Raw genomic sequence first — 15,309 nt, forward strand, 5'->3', positions numbered from 1 at the left:
AACCAAAACAGGTTGTAACCCAAGGCGCTCTTTTGCCAATAGGGCCTCCCCCCCCCCCAAATGGTTGTAATAATAAAAAAAGGGTTGTAATCCCAAAAAAACTTCACAAACCGGGACACACACTTCCGGGTTTGACTTGCTTGTAATTCAAAATGTATGCAAACCAGACTGTTTGCAAACCAAGATGCCACTGTACTCCTAATAGGTTAGTACAGGGAACACCATCCTGGTGCCTGGAGACTCGCTTAGTGTTCCCGAGCTACCAGAGAGCCAGCGTCAGATTGGTGGCCTTCCCTTTTTCTTTTTAGTTTTCTTTTGTTGGGGTGTGTGTGTCTTTTTTTGGAGATCGCAGGCACCTTCCTTTCCCTCTGGAAGAGCTTTTCTGAATGTGGAGGGCAGGTTGTTCACACATGGTCTCTGTGTGTAATTGAGAGAGATGTACTTGGGCAGCAAGAGATGGAGAGACGTGCTGTGTCTGTGTGTTTGATGTGTGCGAAAGAGACGGGGAGGCATTATGGACATTTGTTTTGGGTATGTGTTTAGTTTGTGAGACAGAGAGATAGGTGTACATGTGGGTGGGTGGGGGGAGGGAGGGAGGGGTATGTACTGTCTGGGGGAAGATGTATGTTGAGTATGGGGGAAGATATGTTATTAATGTGTGGTCTGCATGTATGCAGGGTCTGTGAGACAGAGAGGGAGAACTACATCATCCAAGCAGACAGTGGCAGCTATATATGGGAAGTATTTGTGTCTGTCTGTGTGCGCGCATGCGCATGGAGAAAGAATGAGACTGTATGAGAGAGAGATGCAATGTTTGCTTGTGGTCTGTGTGGTGTGTGGACATCTTGTATATTTCTCCTCAGGGTACTGGGGAATGCTCCCTGTTATTACACAGCAACAGCATTTTATGGGGGGTGGGAGGAAATTACCCCTGCTGATTTCCTAAGCAGGGGTAAGTAGCAATGACTACACTCTTTGTGTTATGCCACACACTCACAGCACTCATGTTGTGTTACACCACACACCCGTGATAGGCATTTTGCAAGTGGCACCCACACCCTTTTTCAAAACCAAAATGTGCCCACTGGTCCAAAAGAAAGGTTGGCAACCACTGGGGCTGGTACAAAAGCAGTGCGTGAGCGTACAAACATCATTTATGAGAAACACGGTCATGGAAAATCAATGGAACATAAATTAGCAACAATATCCTGCGTCTGGATAGGCCTTACAAAAACTTACTTGTTCTTGGCAGTCCCGTTTAGCATGCTGCTCGTTGGTAAGAGCTGTATTTGCCCTCTGAAGAGCTTCCTGGACTTCAGACTTCATACTGGAGAGATTTTTCTTCAGCTCGGAAAGCTATTCATTAAACATCAAGTGTCAACAATCACAAACTTTTGAAAACCATGACATTTTATAGTTACAGCTGATTGGTGCACTGAATAATCAAGTATTAAATCTGAATTTGACTTAATTCAAGGTCATCTGAGGCAGTTCTTTACTTCTACAGCAACTTCCCCAACAAAATAAGCCTTTGCATGCTTAGGGCAGATTGATATAATCATGCTTTTCATCTGAATGAAACAAACACTGTCATCACTGGCTGTTTTTCATCACATGTCGAGGAAGAAGGAAGATTTCAAAAGATCAAACTTATTTTGTGAAGACCACATCAGATAAATTGTGTGAATTAATTAACACAAGTAACTCTGTATGCCCAATGGGGTTTGGGGTGCCAGTTTTTAAGAACTGCAGCCCTGACACACACCCTCTGCATGCCACATGGCAAACAGAGAGGACTTGCAAAAGCACATGGCAAAATGGAATTAGGGTCTGTCGTTCACCAAGTTAAAGAAAACCTTAAGAATAAAAATTACACTAGATGCTCAAGTCCTTCCACAGAGAAGCCCTTTGTAGCCTGGCCAAGTTCTCTCGCTAGCTACAGTGAAAGGAAAATGTATGATGGAGAATACTCATGCTTCTATACCTGCTGTTCCATTTTCTCGATAGCTTTACGTTTCTCATCCTGAAGCTCCTGCTTTTCCTTCTCTGCCTCCATCAATTTCTTTTCTAGTTGGGACTGATACTCAGAGGCCTCCTTCAGGCGGGCTTCAACGGCAGCACGAACTTCTTCAGTTACCTGCACAATTAACTCAGTTTTAAATGTGATATCCGTAAGTGGCACACAGCATGCAGGAGACCTGCTTACAGCCCATCAGTTTCACTGAGAACGGAAAGTAAGCTTGAGACAGTGGTATCTGAAATACAGGACAGTGCTCAAAACCTAAACCTAACCCTCCCATTTTAAAGGGTGAGAAAAAGTGTAACAGATAAAGGGCAAGCTGTCAGCTTGAGAAATCTGCTGTGAGGACAAAGCATGTCTGAGATACTCTTGGGCCACTTTTTATTTTATAGTTCCTAAATAAATGGCAATTAAAAATGAGATGTTTTCCACTGGCTCTCAGCAAAATCAGCTCATGTAAGGGATGGGGGAAGCTACCTACACAAATTATTTGACTCTATTGATCACAGCAGCAGTGGGCAACCTCTGGCCCACAGGTCTAATTAGATCTGTCAGGGATCCTAATCTGGCCCGCGAGCATTTGCATCTGAAAGGATTTTTAGGAGACGGCAGGAAAAAAGTGAAACGGGAGAGCAGGCTAGTTCACAAAGGGCTAGTTCACATAGGCGGGGAAATAGTGCCTGCACATTTTAAATCATATTTTAAGTTCTACAAATGTTATAAGCTTTTTCTTCTTCTTTTTTAGCGAAAGCTGGGAATCTGGAAACTATTGATCACCTAGAGGGGGGCAACTGCTCCCTATTGTGGGCATCTATGCCAGCGAGGCTGTTTTCCCCAAGTCACTCCACCTGCCTGGCACCTGAAATTACCAGCATTAATTGATCAAGGATAGGACATCGTTGGTACACCAGTTTAAAAGTACACTGCCGCCTGGGGATGCAGAAACAGTGCTGGATCCAGATTCTCAAGGGTTGTCCCCCCCACCTTCCGTCCAAGTCACAAGAAAACTGCTTGCGTTTGTGCGGTTGTACCATGAAAACATAGTCCCACGTCTAAGTCATATTTAACAGGCAGTTTTATTAGCCCAGTACCTGCTTCTCTTTGTTCAGGGATTCCTCGAGGCTTACAACCATGGCTTGGTATTGCTCCACATTACTTGTGGCAATCTTCAGCCTTTCCTTCAAATCATTCACTTGCTCCTCAGACTGTCTCAATCGACTTTCGAGATCATCCACATCCTCACTTGCACTTGGCTGGCCTAAAAACGGCAAAGATAAGGTTAAGCAAAATAAAGCGTTGTTCAAATTAATTCTGGATTTGGGAGCATACTACATGGAAGCTGTTTTCTCGTGTTTTACACACGCTAAACACAGGTTCAACTTAGCAAATGTTTACACTTTTCTCCCCCTTACCTTGACCAGGAGCTCTTTGTGATGACTGGGTTGCTAACTGGGCCTCCATATTGTGAAGCTGTTGTTTTAATGTTGCAATGTCCTTTTGGGCATTCTTCAGCAGTTCTTTTGTACTAGAATGAAGATTTATTTCTGTCTCAAGCTGTCTTTTAGCATCCAATAAGTGAATCTGAAAAGGAATGGGCATACTTTACTTCAAAGCCAGCGACTAAAACATAGCTCAACTGCAACCATAAAAAAGGTAAAGGGGCCCCTGACCATCAGGTCCAGTCGTGTCCGACTCTGGGGTTACGACGCTCATCTCGCTCTATAGGCCGAGGGGGCCGGCATTTGTCCGCAGACAGCTTCCGGGTCATGTGGCCAGCATGACAAAGCTGCTTCTGGCGAACCAGAGCAGCACACGGAAACGGCGTTTACCTTCCCGCCGGAGCGGTCCCTATTTATCTACTTGCACTTTGATGTGCTTTCAAACTGCTAGGTGGGCAGGAGCTGGGACTGAGCAATGGGAGCTCACCCCGTTGCAGGGATTCAAACCGCCAACCTACTGATCAGCAAGCCCTAGACTCTGTGGTTTAGCCCACAGCGCCACCAGCCAGCGACTGAAACATAGCTCAACTGCAACCATAAGTAGCCTAAAACAGAATTTTGCACATCTCTTCACAAAACTGGGGAAAAATGTGAACTGCAGAGGATATTTGCTTTTTGTTTGGGGGAAATGTGCATTAGGTAGGTTTGCATGAAAATGTACATTAAATCAGTGTTTCTCAACCTTTTTTGGGCCACGGCACACTTGTTCCGTGAAAAAAATCACGAGGCACACCACCATTAAACATAGTTATCCCTTTTTTTAAGGGATTTTCCCTTATGCTGAATAGGCTTCCTCGCGAGAAAAGGGAAAACTTGGCAGCTATGCCATTAAAAAAGTTAAAAAATTTAACTCTGTGCCGCCCTATATTATAATTATGACTGTAAGAAACACTTGCCAAATATTGCTTTCCGGCGGGTCAGTGCTGTGTATTGGCGGCTGCCAGGCTCGTTTGCACTGAGCTTTGGGAAAGAGGAGGAGAAATATTGCTTTCCGGCGGGTCAGCGTTGTGTATTGGCGGCTGCCAGGCTCGTTTGCACTGAGCTTTGGGAAAGAGGAGGAGAAATATTGCTTTCCGGCGGGTTAGTGGTGTATATTGGCGGCCGCCAGGCACGTGACAATGCAAATCGCCCTTCTCGTCGCCGCACGTCGCGGCACACCAGCCAGTGTCTCGCAGCACACTAATGTGCCACGGAACAGCGGTTGAGAAACGCTGCATTAAATGAATCTCTTCCCCCTTCCCTAGGCGTAATAGGTAGGTTGTACAGCAGCTCTCATGTTTGCTCAAGCATAAGATTTCTTTGGATTTTGTTTCACTTTTCTACGCTCTCCTCTAGCAAGGCATTTCTTCCAAGAGTGGAAAAAGCCTTCTACGCATGGGGGCAGTTTTCAAAGCAACTCCATGATTTGAAGAAATAATGTATGAGCTCCATTCGGGTGCCTTGAACCATAAACGAATCGAGATCCATTTGTCTTTCTTTTCAAAAACCATCAATACCACAAAAGGGGCTATGTCAATGACTTGTTTCTTTAGTTTCTCATACTTACATCTTGAGTTTTGTTAACTGAATGCCTTTGTTCCGCCTCATTTTCTAGTTTTTTCTTCAGTTGGGCTATTTCACGCTCCAATTTCTCTATTTGGTTATTGAGCCTCTGTTGAGTTTCCGTCTCAGCCCTTTCCAGGATCACCTAGTAAGAATAATATATACTAACATGGAACATTTTTGCTGAATTGTGCTGAAAGGAAGTGAGCTCCCCAATGCTTCTATAAACCCCCGCCCCCCCCCCAATGTGTGACTTGCACACAGACCTATGTGCAAGAGAAACATTGTGCTGTTCCTGAGCAAGCTTTCCTCCATGCACACCCACTGCTGAGACCGGAGCATGAGTAAACAAACCTGAATAGATTGCAGGTTAGTAAGCAGCATATTTTGTCCTCTTTGTGCTGTTACTAAAGAATCTTTTTGCTGACTCAGCCGAACCTCTGCCATTTTCAAAATATCCTTCTCTTTTTTCAAATTCTCTGCTCTCACCTTTGAAAGAGATTGCATTTGATTCTAGGTTAATTCAATCCTGGCAAGGTTAAGTATTGACATCTGTATAAAGCGAGTTATTAACCCAAAAGTTACATTCAGTTTTCAGCCACTTGAGTACATAAAGCCAAAATAGATTAATCACAGTTTAGCTAAGCTCATGTCGTCCCCAGAAACGGAAATATGTTGCTGTCAACCACCTCAATGAAGGACAATAAGCTTATGATGTGATAATCCCCAAAGCTTCTCAAGCTATAATTATCTTTCTACCCTATGATCTTCAGATGAAGGACAGTATATAAATAAACAATAAATAATCAATTCAATTAGTAACAAGAAGAAGTATTAAGTGGGATATTTGTGTGCTGAATGAAGTCCACTCGCACAGCATTATTTTTCCTTCTCCCTTCCCCTGGAACATTTCAGTTATGCATAATATGCCGTACTACTTACCTCTGCCACGGCTAGTTTTTCATTAGCTCCTCTCAGCTCTTGAGTCATAGTGTTGATAATCTGTTCTTGTTTTTGAGTGGTTGCTGAAAGCTTCTGGATTCTTTCATGCAATGATGTTATCTCTCGCCGATATCCCTCCACATTATCCTGCAGCATCTCGTAACTTCACAAGGAACATAGGTAAGATCATATTTCAACCAAATTGGTATTACAAACTCAAATGAGAATTCTTACAATTTTGATTCCACTAAAATCAACTGGAAACAAACAACTCTTTTTGTGTGCAAGTTTTCCAGTGCTAAAGTAACTGGTAATCTTACTGAGTACAGACAGTTCAAAGCATGGTTTTCGGTCGTGTCCCCCCCCCCCCCCAAATAAGCATGTTTAAGAAAGAGGATGCAAGTTACTGAGTATTTTTATTCAGTTCATACCTCTTTGAGTTTATTTTCATTATTTAAAACATTTATTCTGTCATTTATTCTCAGCCCAGGATCGTAAACAATGGTTTGAAACTAACCATGGTTAATGAAAACCATGGTGCAGATGTAATGCCGACCATGGTTACCTAAAAGTGGGGGAGGTTATGATGCTGCATAGTACTCCTATCTCCTAGCCTTAGTTTGATCAGGCAGTCTTAGAGTCTACCATGTTCCTTGAAGTAATTTGTCCTATTTACTGCACAAGATTACTAGCACAAAACTCCAGGTTTCAGGGCACAAATTGCAACCCTCCCATTGCATTAATGGTACAGAAGCCTTTCGTCAGCATTCGTTAATACTGTCTTACCGCTTGGAAGCAAATTCAAGTTGGGTGGAAATCTTCGTATTCTGTGACCTCAAGTCTGTAACCTGCTCTTGAAGCTTCTCATTTTGCTCATTCAGAAGTTTGTCATTCTCTGCCTTTTCTTTCTTGTAGCTCTCAAAGAACTCCTGCAGCTGTAGAGCAAGTCAAAGGTGTTCAAAGATAAATACAAGGCCAAGCAAAAAAACTGTCCTCCTTTTGAGGAAAAGGCGTTTGGAGGAAGACTGGCTGGTACCTGTTTAAGGGCAGCCTTAGCCTCCACTGCTTCAGTTGATTCTGTCACTGGCACAGCAGCAGGAGTTGACATGGCCTGAGGTGCCCCTGGCAGACGCTTAGGGGTCACCGCCAGAGACATTTCTTCTGGCAAGATGCTTGAAGCTACAAAAGTGAGAGAAGCAACATTATCAGATCAGAGAAAATGGAAATATTCTTTATTTCTTACCTTTCTGAACCACCCTTTCCCTAGAGAGCTCAGAACAGTCCCCCTACTCCCCATTTTATGCTCACAACCCTGCAAAGGAAGCCAGGCTGTGAGTGTGTCACCAGCTGAAGGTCACCCAGAGAGCTTCATGGGTGGATGGGGGTTTAGATCCATGTGTCCTTGACAGTAGTCTGACCCTCAACCCAGTACACAGTGCTGGTTCTCATTCACACTAATGGGCTGGCATTTTCGTGGGCTGTGGAATTCTGCATTCCAGACCTCAAATTCTATCGATGTTCACGCTTTTATTTACATTCATGCCTCCCATCTGGATCAAACGATCTTCTAGACAGCTTACAATATATTACAACCATATAACTAGGAACCTAGAAGCCCATTCCTCCAGCTAATGGGAAAGGCCAGAAGGTCTTCCCCTCTCACTTCTGCATTACTAGGGCACTTTCAACAACTGGAGCAAATTATGCAAAGCCTCATAAACATGCAAGCTGTGTTCATTTCTGCACAGCTGTCCAACTTGCTTTGGGGAGTTTCAATTCTTTTGGCGAAAGGGACTGTCATCTTCTCCTGCTCCCCCTGCCCCCAAGGAGAAAGCTTATGTTCTCCAGATTCTGCCCCTAAAATCTGGCACAGCTGAGGAAGAACACAAGTGCCTCCTGCCACAGCCGAGGTCCTTGAAGGTGGCATGCTTGAGGTGCTCACACAATCTTCTCCACCTTCCTGCCTTCTGCTCCTGCTTTCAGCTGTGAAGTCTCACAAAATTCCCGTAGCCTCACAAAATTCTCAGCTAAAGCTCTGCAGTGTTGTTGCTTTTTAAAGGGGGTCAATACGCAGCTGAAAGCATGAATCAAAATTAAATTGTTTCCACCGAGGGATACGTTTAGGCTGTAGCCAAAAAGAGCAATTGTGGTGTGCGTTTGGAACATCAAGCCACACAGAATGTAAGATTGCAGCTACACTGTTCCTTCACAAAGTTTGAGCAATTTGTTCCAATCACAATATCACAACCCGAAAAATGGTCAGGCAAACTTTTGGGACACGCTTGCCATTCTACCCTCTCCAATTCTCACTGCACGCAATGAGAACACCAAAGCCTAAACCCTGCTTTCCTCGCGGTGCAAAGAAGTACATTGGCATTATTGAAGGCACCATACCTTGCAATGGAATGGAAACGCCAGACGTCTGTGCCAGCAAGATGCGATACATGTCACGCTGGCGAACTATGGAGTCTACAAGCTGCATCTGGTGGTGCCGTGACTCACGCAACTTTTCTAGCTCAGTGATAGCTTCACCAAGTTGACTCTGCAGCTCAGAAATCCTGTCATGGAGAGAAAACAATTCTACTAAATCTTTTTTTTTAAAAAAATCAACATCAGGTATCTAGAGCATGGGCAGGCAAACTAAGGCCCAGGGACTGGATCTGGCCCAATTGCCTTCTAAATCCGGCCCGTGGACGGCCTGGCAGTCAGTGTTTTTACATGAGTAGAATGTGTGCTTTTATTTAAAATGCATCCCTGGGTTATTTGTGGGGCATAGGAATTCATTCATTTCCCCCCCCCCCAAAAAATAGTCCCCCCCCCAAGGTCTGAGGGACAGTGGAACAGCCCCCTGCTGAAAACATTTGCTGCCCCCTCCTGATTTGGACAAATATTTCTTACATTACTGCTTTCTAAACAGAACAAATATGTGATTAAGATCAGATTTCTGGGTGTTGGAACATGCTGCTAAAGGGGAGCATACTTAGATGAAGTGGTTTTTTGCTCCTCGTTCTCTTTCTCTTCACCCAGCTCTCTGAGAGCCACTAAGAGGCGCTGGTTTTGCTGCTGAAGTTCCTCAATGTTTCTGAAGGAGACCAGACGCTGGCTTATGACTTCAGAAGAGCTGCTGATGTCAGCCGAGCTCACTTCTTCTTCGCGGATAACATGGTTGCCTCGGGCTTCTTCGAGTTCCATCAAAAGCACTCTTATCTTTAAAAAGGAAAGCAGATGATTCATACAGCAGAACAATAGCTCTTCTGGAGCTGTGCTGCAAGAATTCTAAAGCAAGATGTTAAAACGGTCATTCTGCTTTTCAATACAATCTAATTTTAAGTGCATAATTGTATCATTTTTTTGGATTACTTACTACCATCAATGTGGGATACAACAGGTTATGAATTTATGAAATAAAAAGTACAGGGCTGCACTGAGCAGACATTATTTTAAGGCTGCAATCTTAAAAGCGCATGCTTAGAATTAATTCCAAGTGAAATCATTAAGGCTTACTCTGGAGTAAGCAGAGGTTCAGAATCCCAATACTTTCACAAACTGTCTACTTTGACTTTAACTTTTAGGCGAAAAAGTTCATCAAGGTATATAGGATTACAAGAGTGAACCACTTTTAAAAAACTAACCTGTTGTGAAAGATCCTTGACTTGGATTTCAAGCCTCTGGTTCTCTCTTTCAAGCAAAGAAGCTTGCTTGTTTGCTTTATCAGCATCATCTTGCAAACGTTGAATTTCCTGTAAACCAAATCCACATACTTAAAAAGTAATGCATTTATTTTGCAGGAATAATAAAAGGTCAAAATAAGAACAGAACCGCAAGCATATTAAACAGCTAACTTCCCCAAAACTTACACTAGAACTTGTTGTTTAGTCGTTTAGTCGTATCCAACTCATCATGACCCCATGGACCATAGCACGCCAGGCACTATACTATAACACAATAGTCTTATTGTTACCCAGTGTTGACTTAAGCAAAGCATGTCACATAGTTGAGGCCCAAAAGGGCCTATAGAATTTTAACTGTGGGACACGCAGGCCGAAATAATTTGTATGACTGGCTGCATAAAGAAGACCGCCTACGAATCTAATTGATAGACACATTCAACCAATGTGTCAAAAATAGTTGCGCCAAGAGAACAAGATATGCCTTCTCTATTATATGATTCAGAGAAGTTGGTGATTGTTTTTATTTACCATTTGTAAACCACTTTTCACAAAGTAGCTTCAAAATGGTCACACAAAACAAAATCAGATTAAAACCATGACGCAGCGTCAACAAAGCAGCTGACTTGACAAAAGGAGCAGCCACCAAAAGCATGTTGAAAAGAAGCACACCAGCCTCACTGGGGAATGCCGTAAGGAAAGAAACCTGACGCAGCCCACGGAGGGATTCCATATTTCCTGGGCAACAGTCAACACGCTGCGGAGGACAATCTCACTTACAAGCAATTGGGAACATGAAGAACCTCCTCAGCTGACTTGAGGGGTCCATATCCAAACCAAGAAGCCTAGGAGCTGGCCCACGACGTCAAGTAAATCATGCAGTGAAGCTCTTGATAGACTGCAGGTTCCCTGCTTGATCCTTCATATAAAACTCATTGGCTGGTAAAAAAGACCCCTGCAATATAGAATACTCTAATGCTGTGCCAGAGGGGGATTCCACTGACCCAATGGGACTCCTGTTTCCTCTCCTGCTGCCCAATAAAAACAGTCACCCTGCTTTGGTGGGTCCAGGGAGTAAATTCTAATACAGGCATGGAGGTCACTTGCGGAGCTGCAACACTGGATACAGCTCAGCATCAAGGAGAATGGCAGGCTGGAATCTTGGCATGTTAACTTTCAATGTGTGTGAAGTTTAGAAATATACACTTTCTGGGGTGGGGAGTATTTAGATATGTAATCCGCACTTACAGTAAGAAAATATGCACCACAAAATGCTGTTAACCTTGAAGCTCAACTCTAGCCTACACAACCGCCATTCACTGCTACAGTTTTACTCTACGTTGTGGGGATGGTGAGAAACAGCAGTTTAACTAGGTGGCTCTAAACTGCACACTAAATCTAGGTCTTGAATCAGTAGCGAACAGAAAATTCTATCCCCTTTTCCCAGAGGGCAGCTGGGTGTGAAAGAAATCTCTTGTTAAAAAACAAGGTAATGTACAGTGGTACCTCGACTTACGAACACGATCCGTTCCGCGGCCATCTTCGTAAGTCGAGGTTTTTGGATTTCGAAGCACGATTTTGCGCTTGTGCGCATGTGCCGACTGCGCGTGCCGCTCTATGCAGGTGCCAGGCGCGCGCGGCGAAAAGACTTCCGGGGTTGTTGACTTTGGAAGTCAAAACCTTTGGAAGTCAAAGCGTTCGAATGTCAAGATATGACTGTAGTTGTATGTGCTGATAAAGGCAAGTACATTTTGACTCAATCTCAGTTCCATTTTATACCAACCTTCATTGCTTGCTCAAGTTTAGCAGACAGACTTGCTACAGCTTTCTGCGAGCGTTCATATTCTTCACGTTGACGCTTCAAAATAGGTGCTTTGGCTTCTACTTCCTGCACTATTTCATCCAAGTACTTATTAATCCTCTTATTCTCCATTTTTTCTAACAGCAGCTGATCCTGTGCTTCTACGTATGCATTGTAAAGCTGTGTTGAAAGATGAAAACACACAACCAGTAAACCTATAGAACATCTTACCTAAAGAAGACAGGCAGCCATTTATCAACCAGCAGACATTTTCTAGACTCGCAACCATTACACATATCCTGTTCCCAGGATATATGTAATTTCCTCCTCACCATGACATCTGAGGGGTTTGTCCTGGAAAAGATCTATGATAAACCCAACAATGTGTTTATGTAATTTACATATAGCTCCCCACTATTGCCCAGGAGTACTTCATAGAGGAGATATAAACAGAAGCACGAGATTTGGCTTGCAATAGGACAGAAACAGAGCAGAGGGGAACAAAGGCTTCAGAAAAACTAATAAAAATAAGAAACACCCCCCCAAAGTATCAGTGAATTAATTATCTAGCAACAGCAAAAGGGAGTGTGCAGATCATTTGAATGAATTCAGAAGAAGAAGAAAAAGAAGAGGAGGAGGAGTAGTTTGGATTTGATATCCCACTTTATCACTACCCTAAGGAGTCTCAAAGCGGCTAGCAATCTCCTTTCCCTTCCTCCCCCACAACAAACACTCTGTGAGGTGAGTGAGGCTGAGAGACTTCAGAGAAGTGTGACTAGCCCAAGGTCACCCAGCAGCTGCATGTGGAGGAGCAGGTAATCGAACCCGGTTCACCAGATTACGAGTCCACCTCTCTTAACCACTACACCACACTGTAGCAAAGCAGGATGCTTCCGGAGCCTCCTTGGCTTGTCTGAGGTGAAGCAGGACCTGTACAAGGTGCCCTCCTCGCTTCCACCTTCCAAATGGCCAAGCAGAAAGCATGCTGCCAGTACTCCCTCCAGTGGAAACACCCAAAACAGGGCATTCAGAGGATGGTGTTGAGCTAGACTGGCATACACTGGTTCCTGAACCGCTCTCATAGACGGCGCTCACCAGTGTAAGGCCCAATGTAAGCCCGATCACGGCACCAGTCTGGAGCTGGCACAACATGCCTGCTGCGAATAATCAGACAGAGGATAATTAATAACTTAGTAACTTAGATGCTCCACAGAGCTTTCGCGGTGGTGTTCTGTTAAGTCTGCAGTCTGGCAGGTTTTTGACATGCAGCACCACTCTCGTGTTTGTTATTTTAAGACCAATTGCCCACAAAATACTAGGAGAAATAAACTAATTCCTGAAACTTTTAATACTTCCCCTTGCAGGAAAACCACTGCAAGTCGTATCATTCTGAAATTGGGCAGGATTCATCCTCTCAGAAGAGACTACCGGTACCATGTCTACTTGTGCCAAAAATCCCCACCCCACCATCCTGTTTAGTCCCCAAACCCTGGACCTGCTGGCCAGCACTTTGGCAGGCCTTATTCACTATAGAAGAGTTCTTATGTTAGCATTTTCCTTCCCTTTTGATAGAGCTGGATGAAACATTATAGCTGATATCAGAATTCTCAATAGTGAACACAAGGGGTGTCGTGGAATTCTACTCAATATTGATCCAGAGTACATTCCAATGTATAGTTAGCAGAGTAAAAGCTTAAACAGGTTGCAGGATTCCCCAAAAATAGACCAGAGGTAATTATATTCCATCCAGCAGAGCTTTACTGCTACTGAAGGCAAATGAGCACAATGGTCACAAATCCAATGCATCCAGGATTGGCCATGTCCCCAAGAAATCCAGTTGCAGCACACTTAACTTAAACTTACAATAATTTATAATAAGCTTAAAGCTTAACACTAAGCATACTATGTACAGAACACCACACCAGAAGGAAAAGAGAGAGAGAAAGTGAAAAACAGGCTCCTTCTGGCTTTGCTTTTAGTCAGCATGACCTTGACAAAAAGAGATAAGAGAACCAGTTTAAAATCCAGCTGTACTCAGCTTCTCTGAAGGAATAACCCAAACATCATGAACTGTCTAGATTGTTTCTTTCACACAGAGAAGCTTCCAGAACCCTTTTGAATTAATTAGAATAGGAAAGATCTCTACACATAAGATCAATACTTTCTGCATTAAGAAATGCAAACTGACAAGGGGGTAGTGTGTGTGTGTGTGTGTGTGTGTGTGTGTGTGTGTGTGTGTGAGAGAGAGAGAGAGAGAGAGAGAGAGAGAGAGAGAGAGAGAGAGAGAGAGAGAGAGAGAGAACAAAGCTTCGTGTTCTCCAAGGAGAATTTTGACTTTGACCCGGAGCCGATAAAGGAAACCTCCAAAAGCACTTGAGACCAAGAGCCAAATCATGGTCCAAACTGTCAGTGCACACTACTAAAATATACCTCTGAGACAAAAGGGAAATTTTCATGAGGGGTCCATGCCATTAACTTACAATGACATAAAACATCAATCTTTGTCAACAGGAACACTAGCCAGATAGAACACATGAGAAAATGCTACTGAAATCAAATGTTAAGCTTAGTTAAAAACCCAAATGGGTGCACTACCGGTATGTGCAGCACATTAATCATTCAGTTTTTTTAAAAAAATTGTCCCAGTAAATTTGGCTGCATACAAAAACACAAATTACTTCCTACCTCGGTTAATTTCATGCCAGGCTTCACCACCTTTGCTACTGCAGCAGCCGTCGGAGACATAGCTGCCAGGTCCTCCTCTGAAAGAATGGCTCCTAGAAGAGAGAAATGGCAAAGGGCATGGGTTTTTTAATGTACAAATCAAATCTAAACTACATGCATATTGGTACTTCAGATTTCTGACAGGCTCCAGAGTTTTGGACTAGCCTGGTTCTAAGCCTTCAGGGAAACTAGCCTGGTTCTAAGCCTTCAGGGAAACTAGCCTGGTTATAAGCCTTCAGGGAAACTGCAAACTAAACAAACAAAAATAAAGAATCAAACAGATTGGTTCAGAAAAACCATAGAAATATCCTGCAAATGATACCTGAGGGGGTAATATTTTTTACTATTCTATATGTTTCATATGCTCAAGAGAACCCCCAGATAACTGTTTTTAAAATGTTTGCATATGGCTTTTCAAGTACTAGAACTGTACAAACAGCTGTGGAGGTATTGCTAAATGCCCCCTTTTTACAAGGTCTATTCCCTACGTGTTACCAGACCTTTGCGCTTGGTGGCTGAAACCAAATCGTTTGCATTGTCCAACTCTTTCTCCAGCTTGCCAATCCTTTCCTTCAGTTCTTTTTCCACTGCAGCCTTTGATTGTTCCATCTCAGCCAAACGATCCCGTGTTTCTTTGTTAGCTGAGAAGAATAGCAGAAAAAAGAGATGACTGAACCTTTTAAGCTTCCAAGGATTACTAAACAAATTGTACGGCAGGGCAATATGCAAATATTTCAGATACATTTAGAGAATGGTTTAAGTGCCTTCTTTGGCAACATGGTTTGCATCATCAGTGAGCTAGGAAAGACTTAGAAGATCTAGGCCTGGATCTAAATAACTACATGGACTGGACTTGGCACTTCTCAAATAGCAGCTTTCACCACTACCCCAGTGCACCACACAATGCCACACAACAAACCCCTTCTGAAGCCTCACCTCAAAAAGGACAGTATAGCATTGGAAACAGTTTAGACAAGGGCAGCCAAAATGATCAAGGGGGTGGGGAAAGTCCCCTATGAGGAACTTTTTGTTTAGAGAAATGATAAAGTAGGAGACACAAAGATAGAAGTGCATAAAAACTATGCGTGGCATGGAAGAAGTGGACACACGAGG

General features: G+C 43.4%; 1 protein-coding gene across 2 annotated transcripts in view; it reads right to left on the reverse strand.

The window, feature by feature from the left end:
• Positions 1-15,309, reverse strand: part of TPR (translocated promoter region, nuclear basket protein) — a 52,678-nt gene that overhangs the window by 29,308 nt on the left and 8,061 nt on the right. For both annotated transcript variants that reach the window (XM_035121592.2, XM_035121591.2), the window contains exons 9-23: positions 14,697-14,837; positions 14,158-14,249; positions 11,455-11,652; positions 9,636-9,743; positions 8,984-9,210; positions 8,398-8,561; positions 7,040-7,182; positions 6,790-6,938; positions 6,004-6,166; positions 5,416-5,550; positions 5,066-5,206; positions 3,433-3,601; positions 3,112-3,278; positions 1,985-2,137; positions 1,240-1,356 (exon numbers count right to left, since the gene is read on the reverse strand). In XM_035121592.2, the coding sequence (XP_034977483.1) occupies positions 1,240-1,356; positions 1,985-2,137; positions 3,112-3,278; positions 3,433-3,601; positions 5,066-5,206; positions 5,416-5,550; positions 6,004-6,166; positions 6,790-6,938; positions 7,040-7,182; positions 8,398-8,561; positions 8,984-9,210; positions 9,636-9,743; positions 11,455-11,652; positions 14,158-14,249; positions 14,697-14,837 (2,267 nt within the window). The remainder of the gene's footprint in view (positions 1-1,239; positions 1,357-1,984; positions 2,138-3,111; positions 3,279-3,432; positions 3,602-5,065; positions 5,207-5,415; positions 5,551-6,003; positions 6,167-6,789; positions 6,939-7,039; positions 7,183-8,397; positions 8,562-8,983; positions 9,211-9,635; positions 9,744-11,454; positions 11,653-14,157; positions 14,250-14,696; positions 14,838-15,309) is intronic.

Source organism: Zootoca vivipara, chromosome 7, assembly GCF_963506605.1.
Source record: "Zootoca vivipara chromosome 7, rZooViv1.1, whole genome shotgun sequence".
NCBI classification, from domain to species: Eukaryota; Metazoa; Chordata; class Lepidosauria; order Squamata; family Lacertidae; genus Zootoca; species Zootoca vivipara.